General features: G+C 36.1%; 9 protein-coding genes and 17 long non-coding RNA genes across 26 annotated transcripts; 12 read left to right on the top strand and 14 right to left on the bottom strand.

Annotated features, from left to right (window-relative positions):
• Positions 1-152: 152 nt before the first annotated feature.
• SPOM_SPNCRNA.2935 lies at positions 153-991 on the bottom strand. The gene has a single exon (NR_192303.1). It is a non-coding gene; the product is annotated as a non-coding RNA (long non-coding RNA).
• Positions 230-3,677, top strand: elf1 (AAA family ATPase Elf1). The gene has a single exon (NM_001019040.3). It carries the CDS (start codon positions 300-302, stop codon positions 3,471-3,473), a length of 3,174 nt encoding a protein of 1,057 aa, NP_593609.1. The 5' UTR covers positions 230-299; the 3' UTR covers positions 3,474-3,677.
• On the bottom strand, positions 3,653-5,649 carry SPOM_SPNCRNA.2934. Its single transcript, NR_192302.1, has one exon. It is a non-coding gene; the product is annotated as a non-coding RNA (long non-coding RNA).
• On the top strand, positions 3,904-5,640 carry ate1 (arginine-tRNA--protein transferase). Its single transcript, NM_001019039.3, has 7 exons — positions 3,904-4,133; positions 4,188-4,219; positions 4,261-4,326; positions 4,381-4,904; positions 4,951-5,021; positions 5,063-5,323; positions 5,363-5,640. Exons 1-7 carry the CDS (start codon positions 4,017-4,019, stop codon positions 5,465-5,467), a joined length of 1,176 nt encoding a protein of 391 aa, NP_593608.2. The 5' UTR covers positions 3,904-4,016; the 3' UTR covers positions 5,468-5,640.
• Positions 5,650-5,767: 118 nt separating the features above from the next.
• Positions 5,768-6,059, bottom strand: SPOM_SPNCRNA.2933. Its single transcript, NR_192301.1, has one exon. It is a non-coding gene; the product is annotated as a non-coding RNA (long non-coding RNA).
• Positions 5,814-8,841, top strand: pit1 (serine/threonine protein kinase Pit1). Its single transcript, NM_001019038.3, has one exon. The coding sequence runs from the start codon at positions 6,501-6,503 to the stop codon at positions 8,451-8,453; it is 1,953 nt and encodes a 650-aa protein (NP_593607.1). The 5' UTR covers positions 5,814-6,500; the 3' UTR covers positions 8,454-8,841.
• Positions 6,443-6,985, bottom strand: SPOM_SPNCRNA.2932. Its single transcript, NR_192300.1, has one exon. It is a non-coding gene; the product is annotated as a non-coding RNA (long non-coding RNA).
• Positions 7,120-7,674, bottom strand: SPOM_SPNCRNA.2931. Its single transcript, NR_192299.1, has one exon. It is a non-coding gene; the product is annotated as a non-coding RNA (long non-coding RNA).
• SPOM_SPNCRNA.2930 lies at positions 7,804-8,651 on the bottom strand. The gene has a single exon (NR_192298.1). It is a non-coding gene; the product is annotated as a non-coding RNA (long non-coding RNA).
• Positions 8,842-9,167: 326 nt separating the features above from the next.
• Positions 9,168-11,056, top strand: mug191 (alpha-1,6-mannanase). The gene has a single exon (NM_001019037.3). The coding sequence runs from the start codon at positions 9,515-9,517 to the stop codon at positions 10,841-10,843; it is 1,329 nt and encodes a 442-aa protein (NP_593606.1). The 5' UTR covers positions 9,168-9,514; the 3' UTR covers positions 10,844-11,056.
• On the bottom strand, positions 9,369-10,857 carry SPOM_SPNCRNA.2929. Its single transcript, NR_192297.1, has one exon. It is a non-coding gene; the product is annotated as a non-coding RNA (long non-coding RNA).
• Positions 11,057-11,122: 66 nt separating the features above from the next.
• On the bottom strand, positions 11,123-14,130 carry SPOM_SPAC3C7.04 (transcription factor). The gene has a single exon (NM_001019036.3). The coding sequence runs from the start codon at positions 13,981-13,983 to the stop codon at positions 11,632-11,634; it is 2,352 nt and encodes a 783-aa protein (NP_593605.1). The 5' UTR covers positions 13,984-14,130; the 3' UTR covers positions 11,123-11,631.
• On the top strand, positions 11,153-11,534 carry SPOM_SPNCRNA.2928. Its single transcript, NR_192296.1, has one exon. It is a non-coding gene; the product is annotated as a non-coding RNA (long non-coding RNA).
• SPOM_SPNCRNA.2927 lies at positions 11,776-13,984 on the top strand. The gene has a single exon (NR_192295.1). It is a non-coding gene; the product is annotated as a non-coding RNA (long non-coding RNA).
• Positions 14,131-14,263: 133 nt separating the features above from the next.
• On the top strand, positions 14,264-14,734 carry SPOM_SPNCRNA.2926. Its single transcript, NR_192294.1, has one exon. It is a non-coding gene; the product is annotated as a non-coding RNA (long non-coding RNA).
• Positions 14,735-14,832: 98 nt separating this feature from the next.
• On the top strand, positions 14,833-16,305 carry rad55 (DNA recombination mediator, RecA family ATPase Rad55/Rhp55). The gene is made up of 2 exons (NM_001019035.3): positions 14,833-14,998; positions 15,043-16,305. Exons 1-2 carry the CDS (start codon positions 14,983-14,985, stop codon positions 16,077-16,079), a joined length of 1,053 nt encoding a protein of 350 aa, NP_593604.1. The 5' UTR covers positions 14,833-14,982; the 3' UTR covers positions 16,080-16,305.
• SPOM_SPNCRNA.791 lies at positions 15,404-16,530 on the bottom strand. Its single transcript, NR_151168.1, has one exon. It is a non-coding gene; the product is annotated as a non-coding RNA (long non-coding RNA).
• A 212-nt stretch (positions 16,531-16,742) lies between these two features.
• pil2 (eisosome BAR domain-containing protein Pil2) lies at positions 16,743-17,894 on the top strand (the record flags this gene model as incomplete). Its single annotated transcript, NM_001019034.1, has 1 exon — positions 16,743-17,894. The coding sequence occupies one exon, from the start codon at positions 16,743-16,745 to the stop codon at positions 17,892-17,894; it is 1,152 nt and encodes a 383-aa protein (NP_593603.1).
• SPOM_SPNCRNA.2925 lies at positions 17,404-17,771 on the bottom strand. The gene has a single exon (NR_192293.1). It is a non-coding gene; the product is annotated as a non-coding RNA (long non-coding RNA).
• On the bottom strand, positions 17,885-18,112 carry SPOM_SPNCRNA.2924. Its single transcript, NR_192292.1, has one exon. It is a non-coding gene; the product is annotated as a non-coding RNA (long non-coding RNA).
• A 139-nt stretch (positions 18,113-18,251) lies between these two features.
• On the bottom strand, positions 18,252-18,806 carry SPOM_SPNCRNA.2923. The gene has a single exon (NR_192291.1). It is a non-coding gene; the product is annotated as a non-coding RNA (long non-coding RNA).
• A 116-nt stretch (positions 18,807-18,922) lies between these two features.
• SPOM_SPNCRNA.2922 lies at positions 18,923-20,314 on the bottom strand. Its single transcript, NR_192290.1, has one exon. It is a non-coding gene; the product is annotated as a non-coding RNA (long non-coding RNA).
• On the top strand, positions 18,965-21,174 carry sac12 (inositol polyphosphate phosphatase). The gene has a single exon (NM_001356048.2). It carries the CDS (start codon positions 19,106-19,108, stop codon positions 20,939-20,941), a length of 1,836 nt encoding a protein of 611 aa, NP_001342934.1. The 5' UTR covers positions 18,965-19,105; the 3' UTR covers positions 20,942-21,174.
• Positions 20,556-23,097, bottom strand: SPOM_SPNCRNA.2920. Its single transcript, NR_192288.1, has one exon. It is a non-coding gene; the product is annotated as a non-coding RNA (long non-coding RNA).
• On the top strand, positions 21,500-21,703 carry SPOM_SPNCRNA.2921. The gene has a single exon (NR_192289.1). It is a non-coding gene; the product is annotated as a non-coding RNA (long non-coding RNA).
• On the top strand, positions 21,861-23,684 carry fpb26 (fructose-2,6-bisphosphate 2-phosphatase). Its single transcript, NM_001019032.3, has one exon. It carries the CDS (start codon positions 22,270-22,272, stop codon positions 23,494-23,496), a length of 1,227 nt encoding a protein of 408 aa, NP_593601.1. The 5' UTR covers positions 21,861-22,269; the 3' UTR covers positions 23,497-23,684.
• The last annotated feature ends 237 nt before the right edge of the window (positions 23,685-23,921 follow it).

Raw genomic sequence — 23,921 nt, 5'->3', positions numbered from 1 at the left:
GGTGGTCCGTTCAGTAAATCTTTTTTGACAGAATATTGAGGATATATTATTTACTTTTAACATCTGTACTAAATAGCGAACTAAAGTAATTATATTATAATAAGCTATAGCGATACTGAGACTGTACTATTTGTCAATAGTCGGCGTTTAAGGAACTGTAAGGCAAATTATAAATTTGCGAGCGGTTAAAATTTAGTATATGAAAGGGATTCTCACAATATCAATAGTTGTCCTCCACCAAGCTACATTGCAAGGCCTAATCGGGTTAATTGTGGGATTTGGAACGGCATTGCAGAGAAATGACATCCTCTGTGTTAATTCAGGGTTACGAAGAGGACGATGTCCTCAAATTATTGCAGGAATTGTTGGATGCTGAAACTTCTCAAAGCTGTGCTGATGTAGGTAAAAAAATTGCCCAGCTTTTTTCAAATGACAACCCTTTAGTCACTTTGAAGACTACGGGGTTTTTGGATGGCTTGGAACGTGCAGCTCGCAATAAGAAGTCGGGATTCCATCGTGAAGCTGCCATGATTGGTTTTGCTACTGTTATTAAAAATTTGGGTACGCCTTCCGAAGTTGTATTCCTTCCTTATCTTCCTACTATTTTGGATTCGTTCTCGGATCGTGGTGAAGTAGTTAGACAAGCCGCCAAAATGGCCGCCCAAGCCCTCTTGGATTGTCTTCCTGCAGGAGCCGTAGAAACGCGCTTAATTCCAAGCTTGATTTCTTACTTAGACGATTCATCTATCAAATGGCCTAGTAAAGTGGCTGCTTTGCAATTACTGGGCTCTCTTGCATCATCATCCCCCAAGGCTGTTGCTGATTACATGGCCGCTCTCATTCCTTGTATTAAAGAACGAATGCATGATACGAAACCGGAAATTTCTCGTGCCGCTATTACATGCATGTTGAACTTATGTTCCGTCGTTGAAAACAACGACATTATTCCTCATATACCAAAGCTCGTCGATTGTATGGCTCATCCGGAAACACTGGAAGCTTGTATTAAAGATTTAAGCGCTACAACATTTGTAGCTACAGTTGAATCAGTTGCTTTAGCTGTGCTCGTTCCTATCTTAAAGCGAGCATTAGCTCAGAGATCACAGTCTATGCTGCGGTTGACTGTCATTATTACTGACAACTTATGTAAACTGGTTCCTGATCCTGCCGAGGCATCTGATTTTCTTCCTGAGTTAATTCCGGACGTTGAGCGTATTGCTCAAACTGCTGCTATGCCTGAAGTTCGTGCCCTTGCTTCTCATGCACTTACTACTCTAAACAAGGCTGCAGCTGCTCAGGCTGCAAAGGCTGCAAACAATTCTGAGAAACAGGCGTTAGATAGCGCTTGTAAAGAATTACGTGAGGCCGTCCTTAAAAACACTAGTGTACCACATGAGTTGGCCAACAGTATCATAGATTATGTCTGCGATGCCTTAGCAGCATTGTATAAGTCAAATAATTTTGACAAAGACAAATGGACTTCGCAATTAGGTGTGCTTTATTTATCTCCACTTGTCGGGGAAGAATTGGCTTCACAAATATCATCAAAGATATATGATGACCTTCACGCCTTCTATAAGTCATTAAATTCTGTTGATGGGATTTCAAACCTTACTATTGAGGAAGAGGAACTAGTTAACACTGATTTTTCTTTGGCATACGGTGGCAGATTGCTTCTGAGTCATACCAATCTTCACCTTTATAGAGGTCATCGATACGGTGTTGTTGGTCACAATGGTTGTGGTAAATCAACCTTGTTACGCGCTATTGGTGATTACAAGGTTGAAAACTTTCCCTCACCTGATGAGGTTAAAACTTGCTTTGTTGCACATAGTCTTCAAGGCGAGGATACTAGTATGGCTATCCTTGACTTTGTTGCTCAAGATAAGGCGTTACTGACTATGAATGTTACCCGTCAAGAAGCTGCTGATGCTTTGCATTCTGTTGGTTTTACTGCGGAGATGCAGGAAAATCCTGTTGCTTCTTTATCTGGTGGTTGGAAAATGAAACTGGAGTTGGCTCGTGCCATGTTGCAGAAAGCTGATATTTTGCTTTTGGATGAACCAACAAATCATCTTGATGTTGCCAATATTGCATGGCTGGAAGCATATTTAACCTCTCAAAAGAATATTACTTGCTTGATAGTTTCTCACGACTCTTCATTTTTGGACCACGTGTGTACTGACATCATTCATTATGAAGGTGTTAAAAACCAGGCAAAAAAGCTTGGTTATTATCAAGGTAATCTTTCAGCTTTTGTCAAGGTCAAACCGGAAGCTAAATCATACTATACATTGACAGCCACAAACGAGAAGTTTGTTTTTCCACCTCCCGGTATCTTAACTGGTGTGCGCTCAAACACACGTCTCATATTAAAAATGACAAACGCTTCTTATACATATCCCAACGCGAAGAAGAAGTCATTAGATAATGTTACCGTTGGGTTATCTTTATCTTCTCGTGTTGCCATTTTAGGTCCTAACGGTGCTGGTAAATCAACGCTTATTAAAGTTCTTATCGGTGAAGTAATCCCTCAAGAAGGAAAAGTTTTCAAGCATCCCAACTTGCGTGTGGGTTACGTTGCTCAGCATGCCTTTCATCACTTGGATCAACATCTGGAAAAAACGCCAAGTCAATATATTCAATGGCGTTATGCTGGAGGACAGGACCGCGAAGTTTCAGAGAAGGAATCTCGAAAACTTACCGAAGAAGACCGTGCTCAGCTTCAGCGTGATATTACGGTCAATGGCGAACGTAGAAGAGTGGAAGCTTTGATTGGCCGTCAAAAACTAAAAAAGTCATTTCAATATGAAATTAAATGGTTTGGGAAGCCTCATAAATACAATACGTGGGTGTCTCGAGAAATATTGCTTGAAAATGGGTTTCAAAAGTTTGTACAGGCTTTTGATGATATGGAATCTTCTCGCGAAGGTCTCGGTTTCCGTGAATTGATTCCCGAAGACATCAGGGCACATTTTGAGGATGTGGGCCTTCCTGGCGACATTGCTGATTACAGCCCCATTAGTAGTTTGTCTGGCGGTCAAAAGGTTAAAGTTGTTATTGCTGCGTGTCTCTGGAATAACCCCCAGCTTTTGGTTTTGGACGAACCTACAAACTTTTTGGACAGAGATGCATTAGGTGGTTTAGCTGTTGCTATTCGTGATTGGGAAGGTGGGGTCGTTATGATTTCACATAATGAAGAATTTGTTTCTGCGTTGTGTCCTGAACACTGGCATGTAGAAGCGGGTAAGGTTACCGGTAAGGGCAAGACCGCTGTTGACGATGGAAAGTTTGAAGATCTGTCGGAGAAAGATTTGAAAAAGATTGAGGCTAAAGCTACCAAAAAGAAGAAATTGACGAGAAATGAAATCAAGGCCAAAGAAAGACGTGCTAGAGAGAGAGAATTAGCATGGTTACAATCTCCCAAGGGCACCGAAAAACCCAAATCATTCTTCTCTGATGATGAAGAATAATTTCAGACTAATTTTTTAATTCGCTCTTTGGATTGACAAGTTGAGAGTTGTTTATCCTTTAATTTTCTTTAGACGGTGCTAGTTGTTGAAGTTGGTCTTTTACATATTTACGGTTTACTGATATACCTTTTAGACTTAATTTATATATATAGAACTTGGTGGATGGTATCGTGGATAATATTAATATTAGTCGCTTTTTATATGTTTTGTTTATCGTTAGTGCATGTTATAGTTGTATTAGACGTATACACTTTTGTCATTGACTCTTGTAAAAGGTGTCAAGAGAACTATGTATTTTTTGGGTTTTTTTCTAGATATTCGTATGAAAATGTGATAGACTTTTTAATATGATTAATCAGGAAATTTCTATAAACATGCACTCAACGAAAAATAGGGTACTTAATCTTCAAGAAATAATTGGTGTAGTCTTAGTTCACCTACTCAAAGAGCCTTCAAAATAAAGGCAAAAGAACTGAACTAAGAGTTTTACTACTGATGATATAGTTCATTTAATATTAAACAGGGAAATTTTCAAACAATAGTATGGTATTGGATAAACTGTTGTACACAGGGTACAACGTCAGTACTGAATGTGGTTATTGTAAAAGTGGAAGAAAGACCGAGCATTTTGGTTTATTAGCAGAAAAGCTCAGTTGTGAAGTAAGCGTATAACTCTGCTTTTTGCAAATTTTGCTAACCTACATTTAACCTCAGGACTACCAGCGATTGATTGATTTGGGATGGAGGTAAAAACCTTTATTAGTTAACATTGCTAATATAAAATAAGACGTTCAGGACATTATTTATATAAACCCAACGGGAAAACATCTTGCTGTTCTCTTTATACAATCAGGTACTTAGCATAAGTCGCCAAATATGATTGATTACTAACCGCCGAATGTTGAAGACTCGACAGCTATAATTTTAAAATTGCAAAAGAGCAAAAGAAGGCAATAAAAAAATGGGTCAAATATGTAAATGGAAAGCCATTAAAACCTATGAAAAGCGAAATTAGCACAGATTATTTGAACAATGCCTTTCAAACTATAGAATCGCTCGGAGCTGAAAAATACTCTGTAACTATGGAGCCTTGCACTTACACCGATGAGAAATTTGAAGTCTTCAAAAAGTATCAAATGCAAGTTCATTTAGAGAAAGAAGAGGAAATCACGAAAAAAGGATTTAGCAGGTTTCTTTGCAACTCTCCTTTATTTAATGAAGACAAGGGGATAAAGTATGGTTCTTATCATCAGATGTATCGATTTCAAGGAAGGCTTGTGGCAGTTGGAGTTTTAGACTTGCTACCACATGGTGTTTCTAGCGTTTATCTGTTTTATGATCCTGATATGTCTAAGTTTTCTCTGGGAAGGATTAGTGCCTGCCGTGAAATCTGGCTTGCTCTTGAATGCGGATATCGGTACTACTACATGGGTAGGCTAAAATGTCATTTATTTAATTACGTTGATTGACCTTGCAGGTTATTATATTCACACATGTCCCAAAATGAAGTATAAGGCAACGTATAGTCCATCGTACCTGCTTAATCCCGTACGTATACATTCGATTTTAACTTGAACTAATACAAACAGGGTACAAATAAATGGATACCAATTGAAAACTTTACTTCACTTTGGAATACTGGTGCTCCTAAATATATAAGTTTCGGGGATGAAAATAATAGTGATATTCAAACTGCTGTTGACTACGATTCTTCTGAAGATTCATCTCAAAACGAAGATGATTATACACTGTTTAATCGACAGCTTCCTGGAATTCTTTCAGTAAATGTTGCTGAGTCCTTGGTTTCGGAGAATTTTGCTAACATTGGCAATTCAACTTTCCCCACAAGAGTATGTCTTTATTTTTGAGTAACAATGCTAATTCTTCAGCATGTTTTAAGTTATTTCCCTCAGGTTAAACATTGGTTTGTTGAAATCAATGCTGCTGTGGGCGAAGAAGTCGCAAAGAGTTATACACTTGTTTTATCTAGTTGATATATTATCTGTCTACGTGTTTTATTTGCTTAAGATATGAACATCCTACTTAAAAATCTTAATGAACTCCAGGATGGCTTTGAGAGTAAATTTTACAATGTGACTTACAGAATTAAGTTAATTTTATGCTACTACTTATGTGTGATAGTTTCCTCTTTTATGTCCCTTAATCGAAGTTGATAGCATTTCTAATAATATAAAATACTGCCGGCTTATATATTTATTTTGTAATTATTTATAACTGCACGCTACCTAAAATGTCACCCTAACATAACTTAGTGGGCTTTTCCGTTACGAGTTGTTTGCAACCAAACACAAAAACGGGTTTACCGGTACTTCACGACTTAATATAATCGCAAAACAGTGCATAGTAGGTGAGAAAGGATTTTATCATTTAGAGAAGAGATTTTACTTTAATTGTTCTTCTTTTTTCTTTCTCAAGTGTTACTGCTAGGTTCTCATTCTATAGAGTATTAGCAAACACCAGATTTCGATGACATTTCGTGTCAAAATTGGGTTGACTGCATTTTAAAAATAATTAATCACGGTTGGCTTACAATTCAACTTCTAGGCACTGATTTTTTCTTCGAATGCCATTTTGAAGTTATTTTACTTTTACTTTCCTAAAACAAGGTGTTGTAATAAGGGATTGTTCTTTTATCTATTTTTGTACCATTTGTATAAAGAATTCATTAATTTGCACTGTGATTTTCTTAATACAGGCTTAAATCCATTTACCGCTTCCATTTTTTCTTTGAATAAGTTACACCATTTCTCAACGATAAATACTTGTATAGAGAGGTGTATTTACTTGTTCAATTTCATTCTTTATTGAAAATCACTGATTTTGATTTGATTTTTATTGCGTTTAAGCTGTATGCTACTTGGAAGCTGCTTCTCAAGTATAATATTGCCTTTGCAACAAAGTTTTTTTATATCTCTTTTTACAGGATTTCGCATGTTTTATCTTTTTTGTTGAGGTGCTTCACTGATTCTATTTTGTACCTAAACTCGATTTTTGTGCGGATATATTATGAAGAAGTATTTGTGGGGTACTCCAACTACGAATACCGTATTTACAGGCAAGCAACCAAAGTATACCAAGGAGGTTCGCAAATGCATTTCAATTGATGAAGTATATAATGTTGTGCGAAAGGTTGGAGATGGCACCTTCGGTTCAGTTTACCTTGCAACTACTAAAACTCCTTCTAAAGAAGTAGTAGCTATAAAAAGTATGAAGAAAAAGCTGGCTAAGGTTTCTGATGCTACCAGATTGCGCGAGGTACATTCTTTGTTGAGACTTTCCGAAAATGAAAATATAGTTAATATTTTCGATTTATATATAGATCAATTTCGATGTTTACATATTGTAATGGAGTTTCTCGATTGCAATTTGTACCAGCTAATAAGTACTAGAAAGAACGACCCTTTGACTCTTGAGCAAGTTCAAGATATTATGCGTCAAATATTCAAAGGCCTCAATCATATTCATACAAATGGTTTTTTCCACAGAGACATGAAACCAGAAAATATTTTAATTTCTTCAAATAGTGACTCTTCTTCTTTCAATGTTAAGATTGCAGATTTTGGTCTTGCTCGTGAAATTAATTCGCGGCCTCCATATACCGAATACGTATCCACTCGTTGGTATCGTGCACCTGAACTATTATTACGGGACTCTTATTATTCGTTTCCGGTCGACATATATGCTGCTGGATGCATGGCATTTGAAATTGCTACACTTCAACCAATTTTTCCTGGAAATGATGATTTCGACCAATTATATAAAATGTGTGAAATACTTGGAAGCCCTGATGAGCAATCTCAGAATACTGGAGATAAGGGAGGTGGTATCTGGGATCGAGCTGAACTATTAGCTAATAAGCTAGGTATTTCTCTACCCAAAATGGCTCCGCTCGACTTTGGAGACTTATTTTCCCCACCATGGAATTTAGCTTTTGCTTCAATGTTGTCCCAATTGTTAAAGTGGGATCCAGCCAAACGACCTACTGCAGAAATGTGCCTTGATTTAGAATTTTGTCGAGTTTCCGCACCGGCTGATGCAGTTGCCAGTAAAGAGGAAGTCAATAAAAACACTGATTTTCGTGTTTCAATATCATATTTCCCTTCGTCTAGTTCCATTCCAGATGAATGTAACACTGAGGAAGAATCTAGGATCAATCCTTCAACTTCAAAGTTTCTTAAACAGCTGAATAAAGGTTTCAATGGGTTTACTAAACCGTTTCGTAAGTCAAGAAAACAATCAAAGAACCGTAAAAATAAGTCTTCAGTGGCTACTCAGTTTTCTGAAGAGTCAGAAGATATTGCTGATAGTATCACCTCTTCAACATTTTTTCCCGTTTTACCCCAAATACGCCCATCTACTCCTTTGAATCTCAAGTTACGAAACTTCATTATTTCATCTTCTGAAGATTCTACTTCCCCCAAAGCGAAGGAATTTGACCGTCCTTTGCCTTCAACCGAATTTCTTGTTGCTATAAATAAAAGTCAAGAAGCTTTGTTGAATAACTCTCCTAACTCCAAGTCTGGTAGTACGCAACTTTCTGCTTCTACGTGTTTAAGTGATTTAATTTCCCCTCAGCTATCGATTCTATCTCACGAAGATAAGCGCGAAAATCAATCTGTAAACAGTGAATCCTCTAAATACAGTCCCCGGTCATCTAATCATTCACCGACACTTCACAGCAAAGATTTGCACCGTGATATGGCTACTGTGAACAATTATGCCAAGTCTCCACCTTCTTTCCATGCTACGCAGGACCTTCTTCGTAAAACATTAGCCTATACAAATTCAAGTGGTACATCAACAGTCTTATCTAATGACTCTTCAGCTATTTCCTCAACGTTTTTGGACAGAGATTTTCCAGATTTTGGTATCACATCGTTAGCTGGTAGTCTAACACTTCCCGACTCGAAAATTATCGATCGCTCTAAAACACACGTTTCGACACAATTGCTTCCCTAGCTCATAACACTTTTACTTTTGATTATTCCACTAATCTTTTCTTTTCCTTTTATTTCTCCATGTTTTGCCGACCTTTCTTTCTTTTTATTTCCCCTTAATTCCTTGGTCTCTTCCCTGAATTACGCTCTTTTGTCAACTACTTTATTTATTTCACTTCCAAATTTACTATTTTGAGAAGCAAATTTTACATGTTTTTTGTTTTAGCATCACCTTTTCTTTTCTTATTTTTTTTTCTTTTTCGTTTATTTTGTTTATCTTTCTTTCCGGAATTTTGTTCGCCTTAATTTAGCATTTTTTGTAGTCTAGGTAACGCTAAATGATGACATTACCTTACATATTTTTAAATACATGTATATAACTGCAATGATGAAAGCTGCTTTTGATTTTCTATTTAAGTGATAATCGTAAAATTGTAGTAGTTGTTTTTTACTTAATTTTTTATATTTGCAACACAGTAGCACAGAGATGCAATACCAAAGCTATTTGTAAGGGGAGAAAGAAAAGAATAAACACTCGATACTATGTTTATTTTTATGAATATAAAATGGTAGTTTTTACTTGAAGAAATAACTGCTAAATGTACTGTGTGCTTTTATCTCTTACATATACACATGTAAGCTAGTAAATATACAATTCGCTTGTTTGAGTAGGTTAATTTATATGACGCAATATTCCCGAGTAGCTGGATACCACGTCTCAGAGAAGCATTTCGTCAATAACCAAGAATTACCACATGTAATTATTGAGGAAACCGTGAGGCGTTTATCTTACTTTTTCCAATTACGAATTGCCCGAGATAACTTTTTATAAGAAAAGCGAGGTTTCATAATAACTACTTGCAAAGACCAAGCAAGCGTACGATTTCATGAATTTTAAGTAGTTGACAACTACTGCTTTTTGAGTTACATTTTCCCAGGAAGTTCATTATTAAATAACTGTTATTTCTTTTCTTTATATCAAGTTGTACATTTGGCAGATTTTTTTTGCCTTATTTAACGATTTCTCAGGAATATACTATTAACGAACAATTTTTGTAAACCAGGAATTATAAAAAGTTTACAATGAGTGAAAACGTTTACCTTAACGAAGCGCTGAATGTAGTAGATCAATGCTTTAAAACTTTTTTTGATAAGTACACTGATAGAATGGGTAGCGCCTTTGCCTGTTCAGGCACTATTGACAAAGATCATATCTTTCTTGTTTGGTCCGTGGCTGTATATGCAGAAGCAATGGCAGACAGTTTAAGATACACCAGCAAGTTTGAGCGGAAATTCGAACATGTGTTCCAAGCTTTGAAGAAATATTGGTCCCCCGTTTTTAATGCCTGTTGTGCTTTTCACTATTTTGAAGGAAATGACGACGTATATTATGATGACAATGCACAGGTAGCTATTGGCTTGGCTACGGCTGGCTATTATACTACAAACAGTTCACGTCGCGATCATTATGTTAGTCGAGCAGAAAGTATAATTTCGCTTATTATCAACAAAGGTTGGAATCAGCAACGTGGAGGTATTGCTTGGCATACCCGTACTACTGGTCCACCATGGACTAATCTAAATGCCTGCTCTACTTCTATGTCTGCAGTTGCTGCTTTGCGACTTGCTCTGGCGTTGGACGATCCTAACAAAAAGCAACATCTTGTTTCGTTTGCTTGGAATTGTGTTCGATGGATTCAGGAAAACTTGCTTGATGAAAATCATATTGTTTGTGACGGTCTTAGTTTGAAAGACGGAAAATGGGTCTTAGATAAGGCACGCTTTACTTATAACACTGGTACCACTATGACAGCCATGTCTTTATTGATGGGTCTAGGTGAATTCACTAAAGGATTGCAAGATATTGAAAAGCTTCCGACGTACTTAGAGGATATGGCTAGAGGTGCTTTGGACACCAATGGCCCATTGTATGATCAATCATGTAATGGAAGCTTTAAAGTATGGTCTGATAATACCTTTTTTGCTCAGCATCTTTCCGAAGGTTTAATGACATTTTCTTATGCAATGCCATCATCTGCGTTGGCAAAACCTGCTCAAAAAATGGTTTTAGATCAAGCCGACTTTCTCATGAAATATTTACGTATTCCAAAGGAAGGTCTATATTATCGCAACTTTGGTCTTTACAAGTTGAGTCCCGAATTGACAGCCTCGTTCAATAAGTTTTTCAATGCAAACAAGCAATTTCAACCAGATAAAGATGAACGCATTCAACAAGAAGGACCAGTGGAACAAAGACCTTTGTGTCCTACACTGATTGGAAGTGCTGGTGCTGCTAGAATGCTGTTTTCTGCTGCAGAAATTGTTAACCGAAATAACCCGAGTTCAGGTGAGTCGACAACTCTTCCTCAACCTAGCCATGGTAAAAAAGATAAAGATTGTGTGATCTCTTGAGCAACCGTTCAAATTGCTTATAATATTTTATCAGGTAAATTATTCCCCTTTAACGCGTCTTTTATTTATGTTGAATAAATGAATTTCAAATGAATTGCTTTAAAATTTTGCATAGTTATTAAGAATAAGCAGTATAACACGACTTTCTAATTAAAACCCTTGTTGTTTATATATTTTAATGAGAATTTATGTCTATAACAAACATCATTGCCACTTTTTTTTACCTAAATAAGCGAGTTTACATGATTAGTCTACTAATCTCTTTATACTTTTCACTGACGTTCTTGTTCAATAGAAGATAAAAAAAATCATTATCTATTTACTATAACTGTAACGTATTCCACGTTTAATTCAGCAAATAACCTGTGCTATGAAATCGAAGCCCATTAACAGAATTCGTTCTGATGACTGCAATGGTAACTTACAACATTTAAAAGCTTGTTTTGATATGATTGAAATATTAAAACTAATGGGAAGTGGAATCTGTAATATGTGCAATTCATTTCAGCCAGCAAAACGTATTAGCGCATACAGAAATCATGATTAAGCATAAAATAATAAAAAACAAATAGTTAGTATTATGAAATTTAAGTCCAACAGTTTTGAATGTTGCTTCTTTAGCAAAACAAACTTGACCAAATTTAACTTTTTTGTTCGATATTGAATAAAATCCGTGAGATCAAAAAATAAAGCCTTCTAGTAGAAAAAAAAAAAACCAAAAACTCGATATGCTCAGATGTTTTACAGATGTTGTCAATGAAAAGATAAATATGGAAACATCAAAAATGTTATGGACAAACGTAATCTAGCCAAGTAGGATGCATATTACCTAGCCAACTACCTTCGATATCCATGCCTTGATCGGTATTAGCCCAGTTTAACAAAGATGAATCGTTGGCAAGATCAGGCGTTGTCTTTATAGGATCCAAAGTGCTAGCAAACTTTTCTAGATCATCATCCAGTTTACTGTGGTCCAAAAGGAAAGATGTATCATCAGTTGGAAAGAACGAAACATCTGCACCTAAATTTGCATTGGGAGTCAAAGAATTACTATTTCTTCCCCCACCGATACTTTTATTGTAAGGACTCATAAGTTTTTCAGGTTCGTCTTTAGCAGAGACTTCCGCGATCCAGCGCTGCCACGCCATGAAACCAGATTGGCTAGTATTCCCATTACCGTCAGAGCGAGCTCCTTTGAGATGAGCATCAAAGAGTCGAATAACTCTAGCACAATTCTTGGCAGCTTCATTCCCTTCTGCCATATAGTCGAGAGCTGAGTAAGCATACTGCATTGCTATGTCATCTTCTTCACAAGGTTCGGTAACACAGTGAAGCAAAACCACCAGCGCACTTGAGAAGGTATAATTATAGTCAAAGAAAGAGTAACAAGAGAGTTGAGAATGATTCTGAAGTAAATGTACGAGTGAAATTAAGTGCCTGGCAGCTAAAATGCAGTCTTCATTGATACGATCGACACGCGGAGAATTTTTTGCATTTTTCATTTTATGTAGTAAAACAGGTCGAGACATGATGATAATAGCTTGGTCATATGTCATGTGTAAATGCACATTTGCACGAAAAAGTGGGTCTTCAGCATCAAGATTTTCCAAAATCTGAAATGGTGGTAAAGAACGCTTCCATTCTTCAAGATCGGCGCGAAGGGATTCAATTATGTTTATTGGATTCTTTTTATAATTGACAGTTCCATAAAGTTGTTCCATAGTTTTTCCCATTATTTTCGCAATTTTAGACATAGATATGATATTATGAACGTTGGAAGCAGAACCTTCTATTTCCAATTCAGGCACTACTGTTGGTAATGCCGCATCACATTCGCTGTCCGCAATAGAAAGTGGACGTCCTGTAGCAATACTGATTAAGCGATCCATGGTATAAACCGACCACCATAGGCGATTACGAAGTTCTTTGGTCTTGGGATCAATATTTGGATTTTCACAGCTACGATGCAACCCGTTTGCGACAGCAGCAGATAAAGAAAGTCCGAAGTAAGTATAGGAACTCTTTTGGGAAAGTGTAGACTGAAGATACAACCCCATAAGTATGGAAGCCTGAACCAAGCTTGGTTTGCATTGCTGAATTACTTGTGGTAACAAAAGCCTAGCAGTATCAAAAAACTGTTTTCCTGGGTTGTCAAAAGGATTGCTAGCAGAACGAATTTCCATGTGAGCAAACATACTACCAAGTGCAAAGATCATCATTAGCAAGCAAAGAAAGCCAGGGTCAACGGATGGATTTTGGAAGCTCATGATAAGGTTTAAACGATAACGAAGTAATGTTTCATGGAAAAAGAAAAAATTTGCTTGAACATGGCCATAGAAAGATTTGATAAGAAAATCTGAAACTTCAGGAGGAGGGAGAAGACTCAGCGCTTTTTGAACAGCATTTACATCATGTTCATTCGGAGGATAACTGTGATGGGTATGGGAATACGCGCTCAGCTCGGAAAAAGAAGGATCGACAAGTAGTTCACTTTGAACAGAGTCAACGAATGCTTCACCAGCAGAAGCTCCTATATAACGGGATTCGCCGTTAGAGTCAACTTTTATTTTTCCAATTAATTTCATGATTTCGTCAACGCTTTGATCGCTAGCATCAGCATTGATTCCATTGTTCGTATCCTCTGCTACGACCGTTGGATCTTGCTGAATTTGTGAACAAACAAGTGCACCTTGTGTAAGGGTATCCACGTCACGTTGACTATTGGTGCTTTCACTATTGAGGGAAAAGACATCTGAAGATAATAGTGATTTTTGGTTGCTTATACGATTGCAAACTTCAATCAATGAAGGTGTAGTATAAGTCGAAACTTTGGTGGAACAAAGACGTTCAACAATATATTCTAAACACTTGTATCTTTTTGAAAGATCAATAAAGTAGTCCTTAGAATAATCCATTTCTTTTTCATCCTTTACTGGATATGTGCATTCCAAATTATTGGAAGCACAAGCTTTGCATGGGTTTGCCCCGTCGCAACGAACTTTCCGGGCTTTGCAGTTAAAGCAGGCTAGAACCACCCTTCTTCGTCTCTCCATAGGAACACGACGTCTCCTATTATGCTGCTCCTGCTTCATGGCTTCGAACAGAACCGCCGTATTTTCAGGTGAAAATTCATGGCTCATTTTCCCCGTTTATGTTAGTAAAATACCAAGTTCATACCAATTTCCATAAATTTAAAATTCTTTTTCTATATTACAGAATTTCAATTCTGAAAAGAGAAAATGCTTAACTATGGCAATGACTTGGCAGAACTTGATTAGTAAATGCCTAAAAGAAAAAATTGTAGTACCCCAGCTCCTATGTTCTACTGGAGGGCGTAATTTAGTGTAGTGGTACGAACCTTTTTTATCAACGAAATCTAATATATACACATATTATTAGTATATGAGACCTTGTTTATACATAACTTTAAGAAAAAATCTAACCGATTTTAAATTTTTGAAAAATAAATACTGCTTGTATTGTACTTTGAAAATGGGAACTTCCGTCAATTTCTTTTCGTTGACGAGCTTATACGTTTATTGAAGCATGGCATGCAATCGATTTTTGTTAATAATTTTCCATTTTAGTATTTCTTCAATAAAATGAGTATTGTGTACATAGTAAACTAATTGCACACATATCGGTCGACACGCTATTTCATAAACGGAATGTAGTACGAAAATAATAGCTATTTTGATTAAAACCCTCTTGAGTTTCAATACAAATGTAAATGTTGCGTTATATGAACCCAAAGTTTAAAGTTCAAAGTCAAAGGCAGTAATGAATCATAGATTCAAATGAACTTGAGCTTACTCTTGCATTCCTGTTGACCTACCTAGTCAAATTTCCCATTATGTATAAAGGTTACGAATTTGTTACCTTCTAATCTGCTTAACCTTAAGACTAAAATAATTTATTCCTTATAAGAAACAACATTTAATGAAATGATTGCAAAGTAAAACACGTAGGATTTCCTTTGTCGTTCTACCAACACCTCCAAACCTTACAACGTATCGTTGTTTCTCATGTAAAGGGAAATTTTCCTATATCCTTTTTATGCTGTTATCAATTTAATATAAACTGTATCGCTGTTATTCTAGTAGGTCGCACTGTGCTGGATTTAACCTTCATTGAAATAAATGCTGTCTAGTCAACGTATGCGACTTCCAGCCTAGCTAACTGTGTCTAATACTTTTTAGATCGTCTAGTGACTCAACCTGCTATTCGTGCGTACGAAGCATTTTCTGCTCCAGGTTTCGGCTTTAATTCAAAATTATTGGATGATGCGTTTGGAGGAAGTGGTCTTAAAAGAGGGTATATTTCTGAAGTATGTGGAGCACCTGGGATGGGAAAAACAAGTTTGGCTTTACAGATTACTGCAAACGCTCTTCTTTCCGGTTCTCGTGTGATTTGGGTCGAAACTTGTCAACCAATTCCCATGGAGAGACTTCGTCAACTATTAGACAATCACGTCCCTTCTTCCCAAGATGAAGAGGAAAAATGCGATACTGATGAGTTATTAAATCTTCTCGATGTTGTATATGCACCCAATTTAGTGAATATTCTAGCTTTTTTACGAAATTTCGATCAAGAAAAACATCTTAAAGAAATTGGATTATTAATTATTGACAACCTATCAATGCCTATTCAACTTGCATATCCAACCAGTCCAGAAGATTATGCTTATCTACGTCTTCGTCGTAATACCAGCAAAAAAAGCTCCCTTTCAGATTCATCTCAAAAAGAAAACACTTTGACGTTAAACAAAGAAAATGAGTTCTCGAGTAAAGACGACTCGAATTTTGCATTTCATAACTCCTCTACCAAAACAACAATAAACCGCAGAAAAAAGGCAATCGGTACAATCAGTTCTTTGTTAAGCAAAATTACATCCTCTTGTTATGTGGCTATCTTTGTTACCACCCAGATGACTTCAAAAGTTGTTAGTGGGATAGGTGCTAAGTTGATACCGCTTCTCAGCACTAATTGGTTAGATAATCTATCTTATCGGCTCATTCTTTACAGTAGGCATTCAACTGAAGAATCAAAAGATGGACAGAGTCGTCCCTCTCATCAGCTTCTGCGCTATGCATTCATGGCAAAGCAGCCACCAGCTCATTCTGCAGAATCAGAGTTGGCTTTTCAGTTAACATCTACTGGTATTCAGGATTATCAAAGTATTCCTACCAATAGCTCACAACGACGTAAGAGATCCATTTTGGAATGTGAGTCCTAGGTAAAAATGGTGGCTTCAGTTACGAATTTTTTAGCATAGTGATGGTTGTTTTGCCCATATCTATTAATTTATTATACCTATTCATTACGTTGCATAAACAACTATGAATACTTGTCGAGTGTTGGTCAAAAGTTTCTCAATGATTTATTTGTGATCTCATATCTTTTCATAATGTATCATAAGCTATTTTGTTCGTTCATTTTTATGAAATTGCTAATTGTCATAGAGGAGGGAAATGATTAAGATATCTATATGTTTGCTGATTGACAAGTCCTTATTAATTTTCAATTGTTTAGGTGTCGCATTCAGTGTACGGACAATAATGACATTATGCTTTCGACATATAAATTCCATGTTGACATAGTGACGTCTCAAGCCTAGCTCAAATCTTTAAAACATGGGTTCAAGTCGCTAAAAATCTACCTGAACTTTACAGCTCTTTTGTTACTTTCGAAAGTGTAGTCTAATAAGTCCATTTTGAGCCTGACCTTATTTATACTTCGCTTTGTCTAGTGTGAGTTGGCGGATTAAGTATGTTTTAATGAACATTGTTTCAACCTACCTCTAATTAACATACTAACCTTTTTATTAGTATTTCCTTTCTCTTTTTATATATACATATTTTCAAAGTCTTAAATCGTTTATCAAGTAATTAGCAAGATGATGGGCACTCAACCATCTTACTCTATTCATACGCTTCGCGCGCCTCCTAAAGCGAAACAGAATCAAATTCCTCCCTCTACTACCCGTCGTGCAGTAAATGTTAATAAACTCGGCAGACAATTCCGTTATCCATCTGTGGGTATGTTTACTCCCGAAATGGCTAAACGCCTTGCAGCTCTCGTTAAGATGGAAAAGGATTTACTTCGATCTTATGAAAACGTTGCCATGGAGCGCAAAGAATGTGCCAATCAACTTTCGTATTGGGGTGAAGATTGCGATGATGATATTAGCGATATCAGTGATAAGCTTGGTGTACTTTTATATGAAATTGGCGAACTTGAGGAGCATATGGTAGACAGATACGATCAATATCGTGTTAGTCTGAAGACCATCCGTGATATTGAGGCTAGCGTTCAACCCACCCGTGTTAAGAAAGAAAAGCTACTTAACTCCATTTATGATGTTAGAAGCCGTGATCCTGAGTCCCCAAAGCTTATTACTATGGAACAGGAACTAGTTCGTGAGGAAGCTGCGTGTTTGGTTGCAGAAGCGCAGTTAACTAACATTACCCGCGAAAACTTTAAACGTGCTTTTACTCTTCATATTGGTACATTACTTGAGCATTCTGAAAAGGTTGCTATTCTTTGCGGGTATGCCAAGAAGATCCTCGATCTCCTGGACGATACTCCCATTGTTCCCGGTGAGCCTCGCCCTATTTACGATGGTTACAACATAACCCGTGACTATATTGTTGAGGCTGAACGTGAGTTGGCTAATTGGCAAAATCCTTTCCAAACTCCTGAACCCCTTACCGACATTGATGGTTTGCCTTCTCAAAGTCATTATCAAACACAATTTCAAGCTAGTGTCGTTCCTCGCACAGATGTAATCAATGAACCTCCACGCCGTTACTCTCATGCGAATGGTGTAACTACTTCCGGCACTACACACTCTTACACCTCTACAGGTAGTAAAAGATATTCTCAAATGGGTACAGAAGATTATCAACCTAGTTTTCAACCAAACATTCTTCAAAGCACCCAAGTTGTTGATAACTTTGAAATTGGCGAGGAGGATGATGAAGAAGTAGGATCTCAAGGCGTTGCTGAAACGTCTATGCCTAGCACTAGTGCACAACCTATTGCTGCTTAAGCAAGTCTTGGTGTGTATTCACGCGATTTCTGGTGATCCTTACGCATTCATCAATTGACGTGAATTTTTTGTCATGTCAATTCACATAATTTGCTAGCACGTGTTAAGCACTTGCTATTGCTACATATGCATGCTTATCGAACTAATACTCACGTTACTCTCATTACCATTGTTTTTGTGTCTATGTCGTTTAACCATATTTATTTTCCACCGAGTTTTATGTTTCGCAGATGTTGGTTTCTTAATTATCTTGTTTTTATTTAGTGTTTTTTTTTAATTCCTGCGGTCAAAATTAGGCTTAACAAGGTTGTTGGTTAAAGCAATTAATTAACAATGGAGATTATTTGTGTTGAAAAAGGATTTTATTAAATGTATGATTTTATAATTTTTACTTCTCAATCCGATTTAATAAAATATTTATGTAAAAATTGGCAGTTCGGTTGTATTAGTAAAAAGCAATACAACATAGATAGCAAATTCAACTGGGTCAGATCTTTAGTATATATTATTTAACAACGGTAAAAATATCAATAAAGCTTAATTAAAGCAAAACATATGCTTCCTTTCGAAGAGTTGGTTATCATATAACACCTAACTTTTATAGAAATTATGTATCAAAATATAAAGCGACATTGCCTATATGTTACTTGCAGTCAAAGAAGGCTCGTAAACTATTTTGATTATGCGATAGAGTATGGTATGTTTTCTGTGATATCTGAAAAACGCTACGATGAATTATTAATTATTTTTGCTACTCTCAAAATCAATAATATCATACAGTATTATGATTTTCGTTTGCCTATTCTTCGAATTATAGTTTGTAGTTCAGCCTTAATATAGGTAATTGGGGAGTATCAGCATCACCAGACGACCTATCTTGTAAAGCAAAGGTACAATGAATAGCGATACTTTACGTATCATTACATAGTGCAATGAGAATTGTTAATAATATCATACATTACACTGTCACTGAAAGTTCGTTTTGTAAAACGTGCTGCATAAACCTTCAGGTAACAATGAACTCGTTACTCAGGCGCTGCGTTGGAAATCAAGCCTTCAAAAATCGTTTCATGGACATTAAAGAGTTTGATTTGAATTTTTGTAAATATAGCATTCTCATTTTTTACTTTTGAGACCTAATTTGGAAAATACATTAGTCCGGGGTTCATTATAGCAGAAAAGCATCTACGCTTCTCAAATACAACAAAATAATGAATCAGGACGTTAGAGTATTTCCAGACAGCATTTATCTATCATGTTCCAAAAAAAAAGCTTCTCTTCGAATAGATAGAGTCGACGGATGCCTTAGTTTGAGCAATTCTCTTGATCTCAGCAAGACACCTGACTATAATAACGTTCAGTTATATGGATTTATTCGATTGAAAATATACAAATATGTAGTTCTTGTTACAAGTTGTGATTTGCATGCAGCAATTCTCGGAAACAATATTTATCGGGCAAGGAAATTTGCTATCTTCCCAATTACAAGGACTCTTCCATTCTCCACGGGTCTGCTAAATATTAAAGATGAGGAAGAACTACATTATATCAGTTTGCTCAATAAACATTTGTCAAAAGGCCAAATACTTTTTAGTCCAACGTTAGATCTAACCTGTTCCCTTCAAAGATTACGCGTACTAACCCAATCTTTTGAACTGACATCAAAATATAATTACCGCTTTTTTTGGAATAAATATGCATTTCATGAATTAATTGAATTGACGAATAAGGATTTAGGCTTTCAAGAATGGATTCAACCGATGATTCAGGGTAATATCGCCATTACTAACTCGTTTTTAAAGACTTATAACCTTAGACTGTGTGTTATTACACGACATTCTCCTGACTATGCGGGTACGCGGTATTTCACCAGAGGTGTAAACGCACAAGGAAGTGCTGCTAATTTTAATGAAATTGAACAAATAATAATGATCGAATCACCCATCACCCTTGAAGAACAAATGGTTCTTTCTTTTACTCAAATTCGAGGAAGTATCCCCATGTTCTGGGCCGAAGTTAATGATCTTCATTATCGACCTTTATTATCTTTACAACCTCTTGATTATAGCGAGACTGTGTTTGGGAAGCATTTTCAAGAACTTGCCAACGATTATGGGGACAATCTTGTGGTGGTCAATCTTCTAGACCAAAAAGGACGTGAAGCACCTCTACGGTCTGGGTTTGAAAAATTATGTAAACGAAATAAAAACCCTCCTTTGTCTTATGTTTACTACGATTATCATAAGCAAGGAAGTAGAAATCTCCCTTTGTTTCTTGCTGAAATTCAAAGTCTCTTGATAGAAGGAAAATATTATGCCGAGCATGGATCTAAAACTACTGCAATGCAAACCAACTTTGTAAGGACAAATTGTATGGATTGCTTAGATCGGACGAACGTCATTCAGACTAGCATTGCACAGTTTATTCTAAACATGCAATTACACGATATTGGTGTACTTTCTAGCTCTGAGAGTTTGGAAGAATATGATAGTTTTTTACAAGATTTTCGCTTAATATGGGCTAATACTGGAGATTATATCAGTGATCTCTACACTGGTACCCCGGCCTTAAAAGGCGATGTGACTCGCCATGGAACGAGAACCATTTTTGGAGCTTTCAAAGATTTATTAAACTGCTTTCGTAGATATATTCTTAACAATTTTTTTGACGGTATGCTGCAAGATAGCTATGATTTGGGTCTTGGAGTATTTCGTCCTTACGACTCACTTTCGATTCCGGACTTGCCTTTGCGTTTTCACTGGACTAGATTTGTGGCACCTGGAATTTTTTTGTTCACCACGATAATATTAACTATACAAGAATTATTTGGAAATCCAAGTCTGTTCTGTCGTCTGTTATATTCTATCCCTATGGTGAATGCTGGAATCTACCTATATTTTCATCGTAGACAATACGTTAATTGGCCTCGTCTAGTACTACCAACGTATGCTAAGGGAGGTTGGTTTTCGTTTCGTAATCATTTCCGAAATATTACTCTTAAAGTGTTTCGTTTTTTGCGTTCCGGCTCTTTCAAAAAAAGTGTCTAACTGTGCATTTCAATAACTAAAGAACAGTATTGCTATAACTCTTAATTAGCAGAAAACGCTCTTTGAACACTCGAAGTTCACTCTTTATTTCATTAGACTTCATAGATGTCAATCTTGCTACTGAACAAAGCGATGCTACCCAACTTTATCAAGTGACTAATTCAGATCATTTTACGTGATTGGTAATTGTAACTTTATTTTCTTTAATTGCTCCAAGCTTCCTACCAATATCAATTAGTAATTTAAGATTTTCATAATTGTTAGAGCCCTTAACAAACTATTGTAGTATGGATAACACACGAAAAAAATATAGCAGACAAAATTAATATTTCTAACTTTTATTAAGTCAGTGTTAAATATTGGGCAACTTTGACCATTGAATCACTGAGGCTTTTGACTCAAGTTTTACTCGGTTTTAAACAGTAAATGAAATATATGAAAAAGCCAAGCTTTCTTTCAATTTCATAAGTGTTGTTCATGTTCAATATTTAGGATACATACTTCTTCCAATTTAGGGGCATTCTGGTTTAATATTTTCAATGAACATGTTATAAAAATGAATTTTTTAAAAGATCATACAGTTCAGCAACGTTTTCTAATACTTCCAATCCAGAATCTTAATTCACAATTCACATTACTGAAAAAATGATGAAGTTATGCCTTACCCGACAGTTTTTGTATGAAAACTCCACAATATTACGAAAATGATTATATACACTTTTACAATCAGCTTAGCATAATTATGCTTATAGAAATGGAAATGCTCACACTTAATTTTGAATATTATTTTAATAGTGGATTTAACTACTCCTAGTACCAAGTCAAAGACTTGAGATCACTTAATGTAGCTTACGGAAGCGTAAACATCTCTCGCAATAATACTGCGTAACGAAGACCTGCAATTTAGTATATTAAGCTTGAACTTACACGTATACCCCTCTTGTTTATGTTAGCAGGAGTGCAATGTTCTGAACTTGTATATTTTAAGCCGTTCTGTTAAATATTATTAATTTAATCGTTTTTCTTTTTAAAAATTATAGCTTTTTAACGCATTGACGAGTTCACTACATACTCTAAGGATACTTAACATAAGTACGAGTACTGCAAACCGTCCATCAAGCTCTTCAAGGCGAATCATACATTTCGAGCGAAATACGACTCTTTAACATATATTCATTATTTAACATATTCACTTAATAATTCAACCCGATTCTGGCAGGATTAGCAACCTGGTCATATTCTTATGATTTATTCTTTAATATTTGTTTGCAACATAACCACACCCAAAATTTAAATTAAGAACTAACTTTTTTACATTAAGATCGAACATGAAAGACATTGAAGGACTTTTGGGCCTATGTGTTTGCTTTGTGGGGTTACCCGCATCTGGCAAGACATCTTCTGCAATGAAATTATCCAGATATTTGACATGGATGTCCGTTTCTACTCACCTTTATGATACGAAAGAAATTGATAATTCGTTGTCCGAAAATTCTAACAGTGATTCAGAGAATTTAGCTAAAACTCTTAGCCCCATATTCGATAATCTGGAGAGCGTTTTTAAAAAGGGTACTGATGTTGCGATTCTTGATTTTAACCAATGTACACTAAAGTTTCGGAAAAGTATAGTGGAGTTGGCAAAAGCGCGGAATATGCTCTTAATGTTTGTCGAGGTTGTCTGCACAAATCAAAAAATTATCGATGAAAACATTACTGATATGTGTCAGCATTCACCATATTTCAAAAGCTTTCCGTTCGAAGAATCGAAGAATAAAATCCTTGATAGTATTCATGAGTATGAGAAACACTACACACCTTTGTCCGAGGCTGAAGAATGTACTTTCGTTAGAATTGTGGACTTTGGAGCCGAACTGATAGTTCATAAACTTGAAAATTACCTTGAATCTAGGATTGTTTATTATCTCTCTAATTTGCGTACGCGTCGACGAAGTATTTGGCTAAGCCGACATGGTGAAAGTCAATTTAATGTTGAAGGAAAAATAGGTGGTGACTCAAGCTTAAGTCCTCAAGGACTAAAATATGCTGCTCTTCTTCCTGAATATGTTGCTAAGTTTTCGATAGGTGAAAAAGGACTTACGGTTTGGACATCTTCAATGGCTAGGACTATCCAAACTGCTCGACACCTTAATTGCCAAAAGCTCGAATGGAGAGCACTGGATGAATTAGATGCAGGAACGTGTGATGGTTTTACTTATGATTATATTGAACAGAATTTTCCTCATGAAGCCGAATTGCGAAATAATGATAAATTTCATTACAGATATCGTGGCGGAGAATCTTATATGGACGTAGTAAGGCGGTTAGAGCCGATTATTATGGAGTTAGAACGACAGGGAGATGTTTTTATTATATGTCATCAAGCTATTCTTCGTTGTATTTATGGATACTATCATAATCTTTCACTTGAGGAATTACCATTTATTAATGTTCCTTTACATACAATAATTAAACTCACTCCAATGACATACGAAACGATAGAGGAGCGTGTTACAGTCCCCATTTCTGCTGTTTCTACTCAACGCGGCAAACATTGAAAGAAAATTCTTCATAATGTGCTGATTTATTCCTTTAACGTTGATCAGAATTTTTCAAAGGTTGTGAATTATTTTTTAATAATAAAATGCAGCATTGATGACTTCAATACAAAATTATTTTTTTCAAAGTTTATTGTTAATTATTCTTCCAGTTACCTAAAGTTCGTATCACTATGCAGATAGCCGAAAGTATTTACTGTACGTGAACAAATCTTTTAAACGAAAATAGAAAGAAAAAAGTAGTTTACTCGGAACCATCAATTGGTTGTGTATGTCATTCATAAAGTTGTTATCTTTAATGCACTATGAAGCATTTAAGACATGAATGGCAAAATTATCTTTTTTTTTTCTAGAATCGAGCTTCAACCACGTTTTACAAAACTGTGGCTGTTGCTCTCGAGATCAATCAAAGTTATACGGTATAT

The sequence above is a fragment of the Schizosaccharomyces pombe genome (assembly GCF_000002945.2).
Source record: "Schizosaccharomyces pombe strain 972h- genome assembly, chromosome: I".
Lineage (NCBI taxonomy): Eukaryota > Fungi > Ascomycota > Schizosaccharomycetes > Schizosaccharomycetales > Schizosaccharomycetaceae > Schizosaccharomyces > Schizosaccharomyces pombe.
This window is presented reverse-complemented; position numbering and strand designations above follow the sequence as displayed.

Coding starts and splice junctions, on each gene's coding strand:
- elf1 (NM_001019040.3), top strand. CDS start 300: ATGACATCCTCTGTGTTAATTCAGGGTTACGAAGAGGACGATGTCCTC.
- ate1 (NM_001019039.3), top strand. CDS start 4,017: ATGGTATTGGATAAACTGTTGTACACAGGGTACAACGTCAGTACTGAA. Junction 4,327..4,380: donor TGTTCTCTTTATACAATCAG/GTACTTAGCATA, acceptor CGAATGTTGAAG/ACTCGACAGCTATAATTTTA. Junction 5,022..5,062: donor CATCGTACCTGCTTAATCCC/GTACGTATACAT, acceptor TAATACAAACAG/GGTACAAATAAATGGATACC.
- pit1 (NM_001019038.3), top strand. CDS start 6,501: ATGAAGAAGTATTTGTGGGGTACTCCAACTACGAATACCGTATTTACA.
- mug191 (NM_001019037.3), top strand. CDS start 9,515: ATGAGTGAAAACGTTTACCTTAACGAAGCGCTGAATGTAGTAGATCAA.
- SPOM_SPAC3C7.04 (NM_001019036.3), bottom strand. CDS start 13,983: ATGAGCCATGAATTTTCACCTGAAAATACGGCGGTTCTGTTCGAAGCC.
- sac12 (NM_001356048.2), top strand. CDS start 19,106: ATGAATCAGGACGTTAGAGTATTTCCAGACAGCATTTATCTATCATGT.
- fpb26 (NM_001019032.3), top strand. CDS start 22,270: ATGAAAGACATTGAAGGACTTTTGGGCCTATGTGTTTGCTTTGTGGGG.